The sequence below is a fragment of the Netta rufina genome, assembly GCF_964035555.1.
Source record: "Netta rufina genome assembly, chromosome: W".
NCBI classification, from domain to species: Eukaryota; Metazoa; Chordata; class Aves; order Anseriformes; family Anatidae; genus Netta; species Netta rufina.
This window is the reverse complement of record NC_140139.1, coordinates 8705688-8725376: the sequence shown is the minus strand read 5'-3', so window position 1 is coordinate 8725376 and position 19689 is coordinate 8705688. Positions and strand designations below refer to the sequence as shown.

Sequence of the window (19689 nt, the reverse complement as noted above, 5' to 3'; positions counted from 1 at the left end):
GTCATCTAAGTAACTCCCCAAGACATGAGTAGCTAAAAATATACTCTAGGAAAGGACTAATTAGGTAGTCTATTTTTCCATGCTCTAATCCCAAAGAATGACCTCTCATTGCTTGCTGTTTTCCCTGCACCAATACATAATTACTGACTTAATATATATAATAGCTATATTATATAGCTATTATATATAGATATATACATGTATGTATACATATATAATAGAACTTACTGTCATATCTCTGATTATAACCACAAGCCTGTGGCAAGTTCTCATTCTGCCATTCTGCCAAGGATCCCTAAAAGAACCCACCTGTCCTCCACAGTGATGGGTGACAGAGCCCAATCCTGAAACCAAAGTTGTTTAAAATTTAATCTTGTGGGCAATCCCAATGCAGTCTAGAAGAGAACTCCCATATTTAAAAATAAATCCACAAACTTGTGTCTTGAAAACATCATAGCTCCAAAATAAAAGTGAATCGAGTGGTCAAAAGCTGTTCCTGGAGGGATATCCGTTGTGTAACCATTTTTAAGAGGAAATGGACCTGACATTTAAAAAGTCAGGTGTCAAATGGCCAATATACAGAAATGATTAGGAAGAAAGATAGGGTATCTGTAAGATGATGTTTTCCCAGCATTTTGGAGCTACCAACATAAACAAGAATTTAAGAAGCCATATCAGTCTTAATAATAGTTTCAAAGGACACTGACACTATGGGAAAAATGTAGTCAACCAGCCAGAGGTTGCTTTAGATTTACATATGCATGTAATTTCAGAACTGAAAGCCACTCCTGAAGGACTACAAGTTTCTCCACAAAATAAATATTCTAAATAATACATATTTGTCCTGGTTTCAGTTAGCACAGAATTAATTTTCTTCCTAGTAGCTGGTGGAATGCTGTGTTTTGGCTTAGAATGAGAAGAGTGCTGATAACACCCCGATGCTTTAATTGTTGCAGAGCAGTGCTTATACTAAGCCAAGGACATCTCAGCCTTTGCTCTGTCCTGCCAACGGGCAGGCTGGGGGGTGCAGTAAGAGCTGGGAGGGGACAGACCCAGGACAGGTGACCCAAACTAGCCAAAGGGGTATTCCATCCCATCTGACGTCATGCTAAACAATATATAGGGGTGGCTAGCCGGGGGGAGGGGGCCGGACTGCTCGGGGTTAGGCTGGGCATCGGTCAGCGGGTGGTGAGCAATTGCATTGTGCATCACTTGTTTGTACATACTATTATTACTTTCGTATTATCCCCATTGTATCATCATTATTATTATTGTTATTATTATTTTTGTTATTTTTTTTTCCCGTCTTATTAAACTGTCTTTATCTCAACTCACGGGCTTCACTTTCCATTTCTCTCCCCCGTCCCAGAGAGGGAGGGGGGAGGGTGAGCGAACGGCTGCGTGGTGTTTAGCTGCCGGTCGGGTTAAACCACGACAATATTCTAATAAATATTCTAAAATTCAAGCACTTGGTGCTTCAAGCACAAAAGCATGTCAGTTCACTTTCCAATACCAATAAAGCCAAAGGACAATAAGAGCACAAGTAGTCAGTTACTCATTAAGGTAATTAAGGAAATTTATGCTATCTACTACATTTACCAACAAATTAGCTGTATTAGAGGGCTGTCTTTACCAAAGAGATCAAAGCTAACCATAGACAATCACTGAATCTCACATAATATTTTGAAGAATCAGCTAATCAAAATAGGTGATTATCCCACTATATTTAGCACTGGTGCAACCTCACCTTGAATATTGTGTGCACTTCTGGGCTCCACAATATAAAAAGGATGTTAAGTTATTTGAAAGCATCCAGAGGAGGTCAACAAAGATGGTAAAAGGGCTGGAAAGCATGTCCTATGAGGAAAGGCTGAGGACACTTGGGTTGTCTAGTCTGGAGAAAAGAAGGCTAAGAGGCAACCTCATTGCTCTGTACAACTTCCTGAACAGGGGAAGTGGAGAGGGAGGTGCCAATCTCTTCACCCTGGTGATGATCTTTGAAGGTCCCTTCCAACTGAACTATTCTATAATTGAAAGATGGGATTAGAAATTAGTGAGTGATTGATCAAGAATGAATATGTAGGCAACACTCATTGCTTAATATGTGCTACATTTGCGATGTGCCTGTGCTGCGCTTAGGCCTCCAGATAACAGGAGCCCCTGGGACCCCAAGAACCAGATCAAACCAACCTTATGGTTCGGACTGTGACCAAGGGCTCAGAGATAAGGAGGACTGTTACATGCAAGGCCTCAAGATAACAGGAGCCCCTCAGACCCGGAGAACCAGACCAAACCAACCTTATGGCCCAGATTGTGACCAAGGGCTCAGAGAGCATGCACAAGGAGACGAGGTGAAAAGTTCAACCCTGATGAAGACATCTTACTTCATTCTCATGACCCTCGGTGCCCACCACCAGAAGGCACTGCGCAAGCGCAGAGGGGAAGAGTTTATGGAAATAACTTCTTGGAGCTAATTTTAATACTAAGCGGGGATAGGTTATGAATATGTATAGGCATACTGGGAAACCTCATGCATATGTAAATCTTTACTGCACATAACCGAAGCAAGTTGCCGTGTTAGGGGTACATGACTTTGGTGGGACTACCCCCCCATGCTGCCCAGTGCTGCATAAACATACCTACTTTACAATCTTACTGACTGTGGAGTCAGCTTTCCATGAGTCACAATCAGTTACACAACCCTGGTATCATTCAGAATGCAACAAAAGTTTATATCACAGTACAGACATTTAAATGCACATTAAAATAAATTATATTGTCAAAATAAATTAAAAAAAAAAAAAACAACACACAAAACAAATACAAACAACAGGAAATATGAAGACAGCACAGATACTATATTAGCAACGTTTATACAAGAACAAATGTGCCCTATCAAATTTAATTACAGCATCTCTTCTCCAACAGCATAATTTATACTGCCATATCTGATGCTAAGAAAAAAAATAAATATATCTGAAAGGTCTCAAATAATGGAATAATTTTAAATGCTTCTATCCTAACACCCAACTCAGGCTCTGTGGCAGGATCCATGCACTCCTTTGAGTCACCTGGAGCAAGACAGTTCAGAAACTTTCTCCAGCAGTACAGTCCACTCAACGATTCCAACACCAGAAATACAAGGAGAAAATACAGAGAAGGAAATGGCTCCTCAACACTCCTGGAGACTCCAGAGACCCTCGGTTTTGGTAATCCTCTTTCTCTTTTCCCCGACATACTCCAAAGCTTTAGCTGTTTGCTAGGAGGTACAAAACTTGAACAAGATCCCCAACAAGTTTACTTGCTTTGGTATGACCCTTGCAGTTTTTACTCGGTCCCTTTTCTGGGGCCTCAAAATCTCCCTGTGTGCGCTGCTGCTCCCATGTCACCCCCCATGGGAGCACCCTCGGGGCCGCGGAGCAACCACTCAATAAGGTCACAAGCACTGAGGGCAGAGACACCCCAAAGGAGATGGAGAGCAATATCACAACTCTGGTCTTTCCCCCCTTCCCTGTGTGTTTTACCGCCTGGTGTCCAGACACCCGTCGTGTCTCCCATGGGGACACATACCCGGCGGGACGGGCACAATTCCACTGAAGTGTTGCGGAGGGTGTCAACTTCTGGGACCTTTGGGGGAGAAGATGAACAAAGGGGTAGTCCTTGGGAGAGGGGGTGGAGAGAAAATACCCCTCTCCGCCCCAAAATACTTCCCTGCCTCATACGCACCACTTACCTGACACAGGGGCTCTGTTGCCCGGGGCAGAGATGTGGCCGCCTCTACCCTGGCTCTGAGTTCCTTGCTCCGGGAGGTTCGGCCTGTGTAGGAGTGGCGGCGGCTGCTGGCAAAGGGTGGGGGGAGGAGGCTGTTGTAAATGAGCGGCGCCCCCGTTCATGGCGAAGCTGAAGTGGATCGGGGGAGACTACAGGAGAAGAAAGGGAGTTTGGGGGGGGGGGGGGGATGGGGACGGCTGCAGCAGCGATGGGGGAGGGGGAGAAGGAAAAGAAGGCGGCAGGCGACAGCGCAGGAGGAGGGAGAGGAGAGACGGCAGAAGGAGCCACCAGTCTTCTGGTGAACCCGACTCCTCTATCAGCCTCTCCCACCTGGCGAAGGGGATCCGATCGATCTTCAATGTCGTCCTCCCCGGACTTTGCAGATTCCCGGTCGTGGTTCTGCAAGCAGGCGGAAGGAAAGAGGCGGGAATCGAGCTGCACCGCGGAAGGTTCTGAGTTGGTGGCGATCAGCATCACTTCCCCCTTCCCGCCCGCCCCCAATTGGTTGGCGGCAGCCGGGGTCCCTGCCGCCCGGACAGCACAGGAGAGGTGGCAAGCACGACAACAAATTCCCTTTTGGTCTCCCCTTCCCTGCGAAGTAGCAGCAGTGGGACAAGGGGGCTGCCACCGCTCATTGTCCAAGCAAGGTGTCCCCCTCGTAAGAGGGCATAATAATTTGTATCAAGAAGATGGTTGATGTTAATAAAGAAGGGGGAGATGTGGGAGTGTGGCCATGGGGGTCGGCAAGCCCCATGGTTGATGATAACATCAGACTCTTAACGATGAGGCCATCAGGAATGTTTTTGAGGAGAAGGAAAATAGGATGAAATATAGTATACTGATGTGTTGTTTCAGCATCTTAGAGGGAAAAGGAATGGAATTAAGTTGGCCCCTGACTGAGCCTTTGGTGTTGGCATGAGAAAAGTACAAGCTGGAGAAAGATAAATGAAATGTTGAAAGAGTTGTTGAAGGTGTTAAAGGTTGTGTGGCATGTTCAAACAGAGCTGTTTGAAGTTGAATGAGCAGGGAAAGAGGATGTAGGAATGTTAATAGTTCTGCCTCAACCCTAGGCTGAGATCTCAAAACCACAGGTGTGAGCCCTCTGGGGCAGATGGTCCATGATGGGTCCGAGAGAGTTGTCATGGAAACAGGAAAAGGCATTTTTATTTGCAATGCTTGAAATTTAAATTGGGAAAAATGGTTGGAATTCATCAATTTTTATACTTACCCAGTTTGCCAAGGTCCTTCTTAGGAAGAGTCTTGCTGGAAAAACTGGATGCAAAAATTACTTTTGAACAAGGAAAAATGGAAATAAACTTTTGACAAAATTAGAAAACAGTCAAGTTTGGTTCACAGTACTAGATTGAAAGGATGCCTTTTTCTGCCTGCCCATGGCATCTGAAAGCCAGAAATTCTTTGCCTTTGAATGGGAAAATCCTAATAGTGGATGAAAAACTCAGCTTACTTGGATTGTGTTACCACAGGGTTTCAAGAATAGCCCCACCATATTCAGGAAACAACTAGCCTGTGATCTTGAAGCTTGAAAGACCCCTTCGGGAAAAGGGGACACTGTTGCAATACGCAAATGATAGCTACTGAAGAAGAAACGGAATGTGTATAATGGACTTACTAAAGTTTTTCAGCACTAATTCTGTGAACCCAACCTCTTTCCTTAGTCATGTTTACATCAAGACCATGGACACAGAATACTCCAGCTGACCAGACTTAAAGGATACACCCCTAGAAGATGTGGAGGATTGGTATATAGACAGCAGCAGCTTTGTCCGCCAGGGATTTCGCCTCACAGGATATGCGGTAACAAACATCATCCCAAAAGGTAGAAATCATCGCCTTGATAAGAGCTTTTGAGCTGGCAAATGTTTGGACAGATTTGAAATATGCTTTTGGTGTGGTGCATGCACATGGGGAAATTTGGAAGGAGAGAGGACTTTTATTTTCCTCAGTTAAACATATAGAAGAGATTGATAGCAGTTATTAGGGAAGAAGGAAAAAGGAGGCCTAGACAGCTAGGCAAGGACCAATGTGCCCTATGTAAGAAATTCAGGCATTGGAAAAAAAATGCCTGGAACAGAAAAGAAATGGAAAAGGGAACCGGGAATTATTACACTGTAGCGAAGGGGGCAACTGGCCAATCTGAAATAGCATATTTCTGCAAACCGTTGAAATATAAATTTGGGAACCAGTGAGGCATTCACAAGTTCCTATACATGCCCAATTCTCCAGAGTCACTCCTAGGGAGAGATTTATTGGAAAAATTACAAGCAACCATATCATTTTAAAACAGGAAGATTATTCTGGAGGTAAATGATCAAAGGTATGTGGAAGTGTTGAGTTTGATGATGACGGCTACTGAAACTAAAAAGGAAATTAGCGAAGAAGGAATTAGCCTGATAATTGAAAATTTCTTACAATTAGGGTTGCTAAAAGAGTGTCAGTCTGACTTCAACACTCCAATTTTCCCTGTTTGAAAACCTGATGGATCATATTAGGTCATACAAGCTGTTAATCTTTACCCTGTGGTGGCAAACCCCTATACTTTATTAACATGCTTAACACCAGAGCTAACCACGTTTATTGTTTTAGATCTGAAGGATGCCTTCTTTTGCCTCCCTCTCCATGAAGCCAGACAGAAAATCTTTGCATTTGATTGGAAAAGCCCTGAGAGTGGGTGCAAAACACAGCTCACATGGACAAGGTTGCCTTAGGGCTATAAGAACTCACCCACCTTGTTCGGAGAACAACTTGCAAAGGACTTGGAGACCTGGGAAGCCTCATCAGGAGAAGGAAGGCTGTTGCAGTACATAGATGACCTCCTAATAGCCACCCAGACAGAAGAAGCATGTGTGGCCTGGACATCCTAAGCCTCCTAAGCTTTCTGGGACTACAGTAGTACAGGGTATCGAAGAAGAAGGCTCAGGTGGTAAAGCAGAAGGTGACCTACCTGGGTTATGAGGTTAGTGCCGGACAACGGACCTTGGGGTAAGATTGTAAAGAAGCGCTATGTCAAACCCTGAAACCCGAGACAATAAAAGAACTGCGAACCTTTTTGGGAATGATGGGATGGTGCAGATTGTGGATCTGTAATTATGGATCGCTTGTAAAACCGCTTTGTGTTCATTGCAAATGGGAACAGGGACCCCCAATGGACAAAGGAAGCCACGCGAACCTTTGACCAACTAAAGAAGGCTCTCATGTCAGCTCCAGTTCTGGGACTTCCAGATGTAAATAAACCATTCTTCCTCTTCTCCCATGAGAAACAGGGGATTGCCCTGGGAATACTAGCACAGGACCTGGGCCCGTATCGAAGGGCAGTTGCTTATTTTTCTAAGCAGCTGGATGCTGCTGCCAAGGGATGGCCAGGATGCCTCAGAGCCGTTGCAGCAGTGGTGCTAAATATCCAGGAAGCACGCAAGTTCACCTTGGGACAGAAAATAACTGTGCTAGTGTCTCACGCAGTGTCCACAGTGCTGGAAGTGAAAGGCGGTCACTGGCTTCCCCGCAAAGGTTCCTGAAATCAGCAGAAACCAAGGGAAGGCAGTACACCATGACTGCCTGGAGACCATTGAAGCTACCTACTCCAGCCGTCCAGATCTGAAGGACACTCCTTTCGATGATGTGGAAATATGGGAGCACCTACGTCATCAGCGGAAAACGACATGCTGGGTATGCAGTTACCACTTGCAAAGACATAATAGAATCTGGAAAATAAACATCTACACGGACTAAATAATGAGATTATTGGAAGCAGTTCAGCTGCCTGAAAAGATAACAATCATGCACATTAAGGCACACCAGAAGGTGAGCTCAGAATTGGAGGAAGGAAATGATCTGGCAGACAGAGAGGCAAAAGAAGCAACAGAAGGTGAGGTAGCAATGGAGGGAGCCCTGATTCCAGACAGGCAAATTCCCCTTGAAGGTAAGCTTGTATATAACAAAAAGGATAGAAAACTAATCGAAAGACAAAAGGGAAAATATAACCAAGAGGGATGGGCTATTACCAAAGAAGGGAAGGGAATGTTATAAATTAAGTCTCAACTCAATCTGAATTTTGTAATATTTATACTTATAAAAGGTATAAAAGGTATAAAAGGCAAGTAAACAGCGCTAGGTGTGCGGGGAGTCTATGCTCCACCAACATGCACAAACAAACATCAAACATTCTAAATATATAGAACATTGTTTTTACATAATAAAATCGAGTATGCCTATACATATGTACAATCAGAAAAGGTAACAAACAATCCTTTTACTTCCATGACTCAACAGTCTCCATTTTCCATTCCTTTTCTTGATTACAAACAACAGTATCCATTTTCCATTCCTTTTGAACAATATGTCTCGCTTTAAGTTGTCAAGCAACTTGATCTTCGGGCCCTACATATCTCGTTCCTCCTAGATCGAAGAAAAGCATATCCATCTCCTTTTCAAGGCCAATAGGGCCTGAGTCAAAAGGCACGTTCAGGTCAACAGGGGAAGTAACAGCAAAAGCCTTCGATGGCTGTAGCAGCAGAGGGGCCGATGGCATAGCAGTCGGATCAGTAAAGGAGCCCACAGCTCCCTCACTGTCTGGCAAGCCACACCTTTGTGATGGTGGCCCCACAGGGCTCTTTAAGGCCTCAGAGACTGCTCGCCAGGTGCCGAGCAATCCCACTGCAACCGTGTCATTTTTAGTTGCAGAGTCCCACACCCTGACATCAATTTGGTTCCATGTTTCAAGATCATAAACTGTCCGATTGTGAAGAAGGAGAATAAGCTGTAAGGTTACCAGGACAGTCTTTGTTCCTAAGGACGTATGATTCCCCATAATACACAACTGCTTACAAGTGAGAGGCAGTAGTGTGCGCGGGTCCGCTTCTCCCAGCTCAAGCTTCTCTCCAGCTCCAGTGCCGCCTATTTCCAGTGAGGAGCTTCTCTGAGCAGTTTGCTGAGTTTGGCCGAACCTATCTTCATGAGGCGATCAATGTGCCTGTTCCCGTCCTGGTCTCCATTCTCCCAGCCTGTTCCTCTTCACTTCTTTTTCCTGCTTCTTTATTGATGTTACTTCATCGTGCTGCCTTTTTTTTCTTGAGGGCAGGCTCCCCTCTTATACCCTTCCCTCCACAGCAGTTCTTTTCAAAATAACTTTTCATTGGTCAAACAACTTTGAATATAACAACAACAGCAAACACCCAGAAACTTCCATGCCTTAATGGCTGGAGAACAAGAAACCAGAAACTGCATGGAGTCTCCTGAATCACCCTTCTTTGTTCCCTCTAAACTCTTTTACATTCCTGATGGCCTCTTTGTTAAGAGTCTAATGTTATCTCAACCACGGGGCTTTCCAACCCCCATGGCCACACTCCCAAATCTTCCCCTTCTTTATTAATATCAACCATTTTCTCGACACGAATTACCACTCCATATATAACAGGAAGCTAGTCATCCCTTCCAATTTGTTGTGGTCTCTAGTAAAGAAAGAATACCGGAAAACACATTGGGGAATAGACGCTTTGTATAACTATCTAATTGGAAAAAATATTGCCAGGAATTTATATGCTACCATCACTCAAATAACTCAGTTGTGTAGCATGTAGTATTTAACAGAGCTGTTTGAAGTTGAATGAACAGGGAAAGATGTAGGCATTATCTAAGTAACAGTCTAGAAATTTTGGTATATTTGCTGTGGTGTTTGGTCAGTTTCCCACGTATCCGGGAGGGACGGGGGCAGGGGCGGGGGCGGGGAGGGGGAATGGAGGGTCAGCCTGCTCCACCAGGGGCCTCTCCACAGGTCGCAGGGGGGGCTTTGGCTCCGCACCTGGAGCGCCTCCTCCCCCTCCTACTGCGCTGACTGGTGTCTGCAGGGAGGTTTCTCGCTCCTCCCTCTCCCAGCTGCTGTTGAGCAGCAGTTTTCTGTTTGTTTTTTTTTGTTTTCGTTTTCGTGGATGTGCTCTCACAGAGGCACGGAGTGTGTTGCTCATGGCTTGGCTCTGGGTAGTGGTGGGACCCTTTGGGGCCGGTTGAAATTGTCCCTTATCTGCCACAGGGAGGCTTATGGGTTTTTCTCGCGGGGGCTGCCACTGCAGCCGTCCCCGTCCCCCCCCCCCCCCCCCAAACCTTGCCATCGAACCCAATACACTGGTGCAGCTAGGTCATTACTGGACTGTAAAGTATCAGGGATTACATTAAGTAATGAAACCCTAAAAAGTGATTGGGGTAGAAGGGGCTGAGATAACAGTGCCACTTTTGGGGGATACGAAGCTGAGACTAGGGGATAAAATGATCACTGGGCAATTATTGTATGTACCCAAGGCAGGGACTAACTTGTTGGGAAGGGATACAGTAAAGTCTACCTGTATACTTTGAAAAAATCGAATCCCTGGCTCCCGTCCCCCTCTTGGTTGGTTATGGATGACCTTTTTATTTACCTTTTGACATATGGTACATCCTCTGCTTGTTTGCTTCTCTAAAGTTTATGCTATAAATGAAGTCTCAACTCACTCTGAGTTTAGTAACATAAAAGAATATTTATAAAAGGCAAGTAAACAGCGCTGGGCACGTGGGGAGTCTATGCTCTACCAACACGCACATCCAACCGTTGAACTTTCCAAATATATATAGGACATTGCTGTTACATATTTACAAGAAACCCGAGTATGCCTATACATATGGATATCCTATCCCCGCTTCATATAATTCTTTTTGTGGTGGTCCTTGTGGGTGAAAGGCTCACGGTTTCCCCATCACCATTAGCGCAACCTTTTGTTCCAGACTGCAGGAGCGGCTTCGACTGTCTCCCTCTTCTTCTGCACATGCTCTGCCCACCACAAAGTTCCCAAAAGCAACAAAACGTGATTGCTTTTCCCGCCTTTCGTTCACCTTTGAAACCACACTAATAATATTATTATCATATAACATTAAACAATAAATGTTAACAGTTCTAACCAGCAACCCCCCCAGCAACTTCCGTGCCTTAACAGAGGGGAAAACAAGCAACCCCAGACGGCAGGGCGTCGCCTCAATCACCCTTCTTTGTTTCCTCTAAACTCTTTACATTCCTGATGACCTCATCGTTAAGAGTCTGATGTTATCACCAACCACGAGGCTTTCCGATCCCCATTGCCACATTCCCAAATCTCCCCCTTCTTTATTAATATCAACCATTTTTCTGACACGAATTACCACTCCATATATAACATTTATATTCCTACACAGACATACCTTCTTAGCACAACATCACTCAAGCGTGAAACACCAAAGAAGTGACTCTTTCCGTTCCCCCGCTTTGAGTCAGTCAGCACCCACCCCCCCAACCCCCCCCCCCAATACTTGGGAAACTGACCAAAAACCACAGCGAATATACCAAAACTTCTAAACCATTACTTGCTGTTATAAATGAGGTCTCAACTCAATCTGAATTTTGTAATATGTATAAGACAAATATTTCTAAAAGGTATAAAAGCTATAAAAGGTATAAAAGGCATAAAAGGTATAAAAGGTATAAAAGGCAAGTAAACAGCGCTGGGTGTGCAGGGAGTCTATGCTCCACCAACACACACACAAACATCAAACATTCTAAATATATAGAACATTGTTTTTACATACTAAACTCGAGTATGCCTATACATATTTACAATCAGAAAAGGTAACAAACAATCCTTTAAGTTCCATAACTTACTAAAATCGAGTACGCCTATACATACATAAAATCAGAAAAGGTAACAAGCAATTCTTTAAGTTCCATGACTTAACAGTCTCCATTTTCCATTCCTTTTCTTGATTACAAACAAGTCTCCATTTTCCATTCCTTCTGAACAGTATGTCTCGCTTTAAGTTGTCAAGCAACTCTGTCTTCAGGCCTTATGCATCCCATTCTTCCCAGATTGAAGAAAAACATATCCATCTCCTTTTCAAGGCCAATGAGGCCTGGGTCAAAAGGCACGTTCAGGTCAACAGGGGAAGTAACAGCAAAAGCCTTCGATGGCTGTAGCAGCAGAGGGGCCCATGGCGTAGCAGTCGGATCAGTAAAGGAGCCCGCAGCTCCCTCACTATCTGGCAAGCCACACGTTTGTGATTGTGGCTCCACATGGATCTTCAAGGCCTCAGAGACTGTTCGCCAGGTGTCGAGCAATCCCACTGCAACCTTGTCGTTTTCAGTTGCAGAGTCCCACACCTTGACCTCAGTTTGGTCTCATATTTCAGGCTCATAAACTGTCCGATTGTGAAGAAGGAGAATAAGCTGTAAGGTTACCAGGACAGTCTTTGTTCCTAAGGACATATGATTCCCCATAATGCGCAACTGCTTACCAGCGAGAGGCAGTTGTGTGCACAGGTCTGCTTCTCTCAGCTCGAGCTTCTCTCCAGCTCCAGTGGGCCTATTTCCAACAACTTTCTGTACAAGCTTCTCTGAGCAGTTTGCTGAGTTTGGCCGAACCTATCTTCATGAGGTAATCAATGTGCCTGTCCCCGTCCTGGTCTCCATTCTCCCAGCCTGTTCCTCTTCATTCCTTTTTCCTGCTTCTTTATTGATGAAGTAACTTCATCCTGTTGCCTTCTTTTATCTTGAGGGCAGACTCCCCTCTTATACCCTTCTCCCCACAGCAGTTCTTTTCAAAATAACTTTTCATTGGTCAAACAACTTTGAATGTAACAACAACAGCAAACACCCAGAAACATCCATGCCTTAACGGCTGGAGAACAAGAGAACCAGCTGGAGAACAAGAAATCAGAGACTGCATGGAGTCTTCTGAATCACCCTTCTTTGTTCCCTCTAAACTCTTTTATATTCCTGATGGCCTCTTTGTTAAGAGTCTAATGTTATCTCAACCATGGGGTTTTCCAACCCCCATGGCCACATTCCCAAATCTCCCCCTTCTTTATTAATATCAACCATTTTCTCAACACGAATTACCACTCCATATATAACGCTTGCTGCTCCTGCCTTCCTCCCTGTCATGCAAAAAACATTAAGAACAAAAAATAGGATTAAAAGATGCACTGCCAGGCCCGTATATTGGGCACCACCAATCAACACTTGGATAAAACAGCACTTCTTTTTGGTCTGTCATGCGCTGCTTTCGTCTCCAGCCGTTTCTCTCGCAGAGAATGTGGAACTGCAGATTGGAACTCTGCACTTGCTTCGCAGCAATGCTGCATCTCACTCACACAGCACTATAATGCAATCACACCAAGAGGCCCCTTGCACTTCTTGTTCTTACCACAAGAATATATCACTTAAAACAATAACCAAACTGTTTGTATCGTCTCCGGCTGTGTTCCTCGTGGAGTAATTCACTTCACAATACTTTGTCTCAAACACATACACTTACACAAATGCTTTCAATATGAAATACCCAGACATCCACAAATAAGACAAACAATTATTAATACTCCAATTAATATCCTTCCAGCAGCTGCAAATATTACTCAGATAACCTTGTCATAATTTTGAGATGCCCGCTTACCCTTCTCCTGCTTCTTATACAGTCATTAGCAGGTCCGTCCTGGCTCCCAAAACTGGGATGCAGCGGTAACCTCAGATTTGCTTGATCTCCTCCCAGTATTTCTACTGGCCACTCTGTTGGTCAGCAAATCCCCCTTGACCACTCTATCGGTCACCAAATGTCCCTTGACCGCTCTATTGGTCAGCCTGTAGGGTACCCTCCTCCCATATGGGGACTATGCTGCACGCCAGATGTCTCCGCGCGATTTACCAGCTGCCCCAGCCACGTGTACGACTTACAGGCCCTTCCTGTTCTATAAAACATGCCGTTTGTCCACAGCTTCAGGAGGTCTTTTTCTGCTCCCCCTGTTATAAATTAGACCACACAATTTACTGGTCTATTGAAATTATTTTATTAATCAAGTAAGCAGACACAAGCAAAACAGCGCTGGGCGGCTGGGGAGTCTCTGCTCCGCAACAGCACGCAACTTCCCTTTCCAGTGTTGCTGTTTTATAGCAGTTGAATTCCGGCTTATCAGGACTTGTTGAACTGGCTGAGGCTGCACAGTCTGTTGTTGAGAGGGGGGGTCGTTATTCCTCTGCTTCGTGTTCAGGTGGGGGTAGTGAAGCAGCAAAAAGGATGTCTTGTGGTAAGGAATTTCACAGAGTCTGGTTTAACTCAAGGATGTTCACCCAACACCCCCTCCTGCTTCCTCCCTTATGTACTGAGGGAACTGAGGGAACTGGCAGAGAAGCTGGCCAAGCCACTATCCATCATTTATCAACAGTCCTGGCTATCTGGGGAGGTCCCAATCGACTGGCGGCTAGCAAACGTGACGCCCATCTACAAGAAGGGCCGGAGGGCAGACCCGGGAAACTACAGGCCTGTCAGTTTGACCTCAGTGCCAGGGAAGCTCATGGAGCAGATCCTCCTGAGAGTCATCATGCAGCACTTGCAGGGGAAGCAGGCGATCAGGCCCAGTCAGCATGGGTTTATGAAAGGCAGGTCATGCCTGACGAACCTGATCTCCTTCTATGACAGAGTGACGCGCTGGGTGGATGAGGGAAAGGCTGTGGATGTGGTCTACCTTGACTTCAGCAAGGCTTTTGACACCGTCTCCCACAGCATTCTCCTCAAGAAACTGGCTGCTCTTGGCTTGGACTGGCGCACGCTTCGTTGGGTTAGAAACTGGCTGGATAGCCGGGCCCAAAGAGTCGTGGTGAATGGAGCCAAGTCCAGTTGGAGGCCAGTCACTAGTGGCGTCCCCCAGGGCTCGGTGCTGGGGCCGGTCCTCTTTAATATCTTCATCGATGATCTGGACGAGGGCATCGAGTGCACCCTCAGTAAGTTCGCAGATGACACCAAGTTAGGTGCGTGTGTCGATCTGCTTGAGGGTAGGAAAGCTCTGCAGGAGGATCTGGATAGGCTGCACCGATGGGCTGAGGTCAACTGCATGAAGTTCAACAAGGCCAAGTGCCGGGTCCTGCACCTGGGGCGCAATAACCCCAAGCAGAGCTACAGGCTGGGAGAGGAATGGTTGGAAAGCTGCCTGGCAGAGAAGGACCTGGGAGTGATGGTGGATAGTCGGCTGAATATGAGCCAGCAGTGTGCTCAGGTGGCCAAGAAGGCCAACGGCATCCTGGCTTGTATCAGGAACAGCGTGACCAGCAGGGCTAGGGAGGTGATCGTCCCCCTGTACTCAGCTCTGGTGAGGCCGCACCTCGAGTACTGTGTTCAGTTTTGGGCCCCTCGCTACAAGAAGGACATCGAGGTGCTTGAGCGGGTGCAGAGAAGGGCGACGAAGCTGGTGAGGGGCCTGGAGAACAAGTCCTATGAGGAGCGGCTGAGGGAGCTGGGCTTGTTCAACCTGGAGAAGAGGAGGCTCAGGGGCGACCTTATCGCTCTCTATGGGTACCTCAAGGGAGGCTGTAGCGAGGTGGGGGTTGGCCTGTTCTCCCACGTGCCTGGTGACAGGACGAGGGGGAATGGGCTTAAGTTGAGCCAGGGGAGTTTTAGGTTAGATGTTAGGAAGAACTTCTTCACTGAAAGGGTTGTGAGGCACTGGAACAGGCTGCCCAGGGAAGTGGTGGAGTCACCATCCCTGGAAGTCTTCAAAAGACGTTTAGATGTAGAGCTTAGGGATATGGTTTAGTGGGGACTGTTAGCGTTAGGTTGGAGGTTGGACTCGATGACCTTGAGGTCTCTTCCAACCTAGAAAAATTCTGTAAAATTCTGTGATTCTGTATGGATCACCACCAGAGGGTGGTGATCAGCAGTGCAGAGTCCGGCTGGAGACCTGTGACTAGCAGTGTTCCCCAGGGGTCAGTGCTGGGTCCGGTCTTGTTCAACATCTTCATTGACAACCTTGATGAGGGAATAGTGTGTGCCCTCAGCAAGTACGCCGATGACACAAAGCTGGGAGGAGTGGCTGACACGCTAGAAGGCTGTGCTGCCATTCAGCGAGACCTGGACCGGCTGGAGAGATGGGCGATAAGAAATCAGATGAGGTTTAGTAAGAGCAAGTGTAGAGTCCTGCACCTGGGAAGGAACAACCACATCTATATCAGTACAGGCTGGGGGACGACCTGCTGGAGAGGAGTTCTGAGGAGAAGGACCTGGGGGTCCTGGTGGACAACAGGTTGAGCATGAGCCAGCACTGTGCCCTGGTGGCCAAGAGGACCAATGGGATCCTGGCATGCATTAAAAGGAGTTTGGCCAGCAGGTCAAGGGAGGTGATCCTCCCCCTCTACTCTGCCCTAGTCAGGCCTCACCTGGAGTACTGTGTCCAGTTCTGGGCTCCCCGGTACAAGAAAGACAGGGATCCCTGGAAAGAGTCCAGTGGAGGGCCACAAAGATGATACAGGGCCTGGAGCATCTTCCCTATGAGGACAGGCTGAGAGACCTGGGTCTGTTCAGCCTGGAGAAGAGAAGACTGAGAGGGGATCTCCTCAGTGTATATAAATATCTGAGGGGTGGGGGACAGAGGGATTTGGCCAACCTCTTTTCAGTGGTTTGCGGGGACAGGACAAGGAGTAATGGCCATGAGATGGAGCACAGGAAGTTCCGCACCAACACGCGAAAGAACTTCTTCACGGTGAGGGTGACAGAGCACTGGAACAGGCTGCCCAGGGAAGTTGTGGAGTCTCCTTCCCTGGGGATATTCAAGGCCCATCTGGATGCCTATCTGGGCAGCCTGCTCTAAGGAACCTGCTCTAAGGAACCTGCTTTGACAGGGGAGTTGGAGCCGATGATCTTTTGAGGTCTCTTCCAACCCCTTCAACTCTGTGTATTCTTATCAAGGCCATTAAATTTTACAACCTTCTCTCCCCAACAGATTCTCCAAATTCCTCAAAGACAATGAACAAGCCCCCACTAATTTATCACACCCCGGTGAGCGGCTGGCAGTGGAGTCCCCTCCGAGGAAATTTCTAGGGGTGCACCTAGGGGCGTCCGCTCCGCAGTCGATCCTGTAGCCGAGCAGAGCGTCTCCTGGCTGGCTCGCCAAACTGACTTGTGGAAAATGGACTCCACTATCAGTAAGATTGTAAAGTAGGTATGTTTATTCAGTGCTAGGCAGTACGGAGGGTAGTCCCGCCAAAATCGTGCGCACCTGATGCGGCAACTTGCCTTGGTTCTATGCAGTAAAGAGTTACATATGCATGAAGTTTCACAATACACCTACACATATTCATAACCTGTCCCCGCTTCGTATTAAAATTAGTTCCAAGGAGTCATTTCCATAAACTCCTCCCATCTGCGCTTGCGCAGTGTATTCTGGTGGTGGTCGTCAGGGGTCGTGGGGATGAAGACTGATGACTCTTCCTCATCACCTCTTGTCTCTGTGCAGACTCAGTTGCTCCTTGGCTCTTGTCCATCTGCAGGACCAGTTTCTGCCAGTTTCTTAAGATAGGCTCACACTCTTATTAGGAGACTGACCTTGGTAAGGGGCCCAAGGCTTCTTGCTTTAGTTAATTTGCACAGTGCACCATAGTTAGCAAAGACACCAAGTAGCATCCTAGTTTAATGCTGTCAGCACTTTATCACTGCTTGATAAGATTCTCCTAACTCCCTCTCTGACTGTGAGTCTTTCAGATGTGCTCATTCTGGGCTGCAAGCTTGCTTGCCGTCCTCTTGCGTGGAATTAAAGCAGGGTTGATGTTCAGACTGTGTCAATGTCAATGTCAATTTTAAATACCGTTTGTCAATCTCCCTCTCAGATTCCTGGATGCTATGTTTTCTGGTGAGCTCCTCTCGCAACAGAGCCACCTGTTTGAAAAGCTCATCCAGCTTTGCACACCTACACCCATGACACCCAACTCTGCCTTCAGGACCTAGGGAGTCTTCTAGAGACTTTGCACTGTCCCCATGCCCCGCCGCCTCCCGCTTTGCGCAGCGCGGCACTGCCTGCTTCCTTCCCGGTGCTGGCCTGGGAGCCGCCCTGCCGCCCGCTCACTTGCCACTTGCATTTCTCTGCTGTTCGGGAACCTATGCTCGGGGCTGGAGCGGAGAGAGGAGGCGAGGGCCAGCAGTGGCCGAGGCCATTAAGCCCGCCACCGCCTCCTGGGCTGCTCGCACAGCTCTGTGCATCTGCCTTTCCCCCCGCGTCGCCTACGCCTGGGGAACCGGCGTGGGCCGTACGTGCAGAGCCCCGAGCGAGGATGGGGTCTGTGGCTTGGCGTCGCTGCAGCAACGTCGGCTCCGCCTCGCCGCTAGGGACCGGGTGCGGGCGCCGCCACTGTCGTGCTCTCCGCGCTGCTGCTGCGCGGCGATCGCCCCTGCTGTCGGGTCGGCTTGCCCCCGCCCCCCGCCTTTACCTTTTTTTTTTTTCCTAAAAAATACCCAACCAACAACAACAAACATAAAAAAAAAAATCAGCCAAACAACCTAAAAACAAAACAAAACAAAAACAAAACAAAACAAAACAAAAAAAAACACGAGGGCGTGGGGGTTTGGTGGGATCCGCTGCATCTGTTGTCAGGGAAGGAAGGAATTGCCATCCATCGGCAGAGGTAGCACATCTGGGCGGGCACACCTGGGCATGCAACATCGTTTCCCGCTGCCTGCCTCCTCCGTCCTCCATCCGGCCGAGCGGATCCCTTCGGGGTGCGGGGAGGTTTCTGCTCGCCGTCCCCGGGGTCCATCTTTCGGACTGAATATTAAAACTGGCAGCGCGGAGGGAAGGGTGGGCTGGAAATAAAGGCTGCTTTTTTTCCACTTGGTATCTATTTCATGGGGATCTGCTCAAGACAAGAGAGGATTCAGAAGGATATTGACGTTGTGATCGAAAAGTGCAAGGCGGAGAAGGACTACCTGTTTACAGGTGAGTTTCCCACCCGGGAGCCAGGTCGGCGGCGCGGAGGCTGCCGTTGCCTGCTCCAGACCCCGCTCCCGCTGCCCGAGCTGTGCCTGTGCTCTTCGCTGCCGTACCCGGGAGCGGGGGCCGCGGAGCTGGCGTGTGCCTCCCCAGAGCCCCCCTTTTCCTCCTTCTCCTGCTCCTTTCCTTCCGAGGGCATGTGAGGGCAGAGGACAACAGGAGCCGACTGGGAAAGGCAAAACCTTGAGGGTGTGCGAGTGTGCGTGTACCCGTGCACACCCCCCCACACACACCCCCGCTGCCTGGCGCAGACCTCCGGCGGCAGCTACATGGTTATTCTTTGGGTTCCCGCGCCCCTAGGTGCAAGCATTTTTCTCTGAAAGCCCGCCCGTCTTCGGGGCTGGGGGAACGGCAAGTCCCCTCCTGTGCAAAAACCCCGGGTTTTCGCCGCTGCCTTGGCGGGAGCTGCGAGGTGCCGGCCGTGATTTGCCGTCGCAGTAGCCTGGCTTGTGGCTGCCTGTTGCCGTTACCAAAGATGGAAATTCCTGCCGTTGCCATAACACTAGAGCACTTGTTGCAAAGGGGCAGAGGGGAGTTGCTGCATTTTCTCTGATTTACGCAGAACACTTTCCCACTTTCCGCCCCTCCCCCCCCCCCCCCCCCCCTTCCCCGTGTCGGTAGCAGGATTCTGGTCTGCAAAAGCTCAGCAATTTCGGTAAAAGTAAAGAACCAACGGGATGCTAAGTTGTAATTGTTATAAGTTGCCCCCTTAATTAATTTTCAGAGAGCATTGTATTAATCATATAAAGGAATTTATTGAGTAAGCAAACAGCAAGCAAAACAGCGCTGGGCGGCCGGGGAGTCTCTGCTCCGCGAACGGCGCGCATCTCACCCCCGCCAGGGTCCCTTTTTATATCTTGGTAATTACGGGATTACGCAGCACATCCTGGTATGTTCTGCAGCTGCGCGCACTGTTGCTAGGGGGTCGTCCCAGTCTCTCTGGTGGTCGTGAAGATGAAGGCCGTAGTCTTCCTCTGCGTTGTGGCTCGACTTCCTTTCCTCACTAGGTCATGTTGACCCAGCATGAAGCAGGAAGGCAGAACATTATCATGCTGGTTCAGCAGCTTATCAGGAGCTTTGCAACAGTGACTTTAAACAAAAGAT

At 47.7% G+C, this 19689-nt stretch overlaps 1 protein-coding gene across 1 annotated transcript in view; it reads right to left on the bottom strand.

Annotated features, from left to right (window-relative positions):
* The window catches only part of LOC311220852 (E3 ubiquitin-protein ligase RNF38-like), a gene marked incomplete at both ends in the record, with an annotated part of 188749 nt that extends 181299 nt beyond the window's left edge, over positions 1 to 7450 (bottom strand). Inside the window, 3 exons of the mRNA XM_084304495.1 lie at positions 3734 to 3920; positions 4102 to 4295; positions 7369 to 7450. Of these exons, the coding sequence (XP_084160621.1) occupies positions 3734 to 3920; positions 4102 to 4295; positions 7369 to 7450 (463 nt within the window). The remainder of the gene's footprint in view (positions 1 to 3733; positions 3921 to 4101; positions 4296 to 7368) is intronic.
* Positions 7451 to 19689: the final 12239 nt, after the last annotated feature.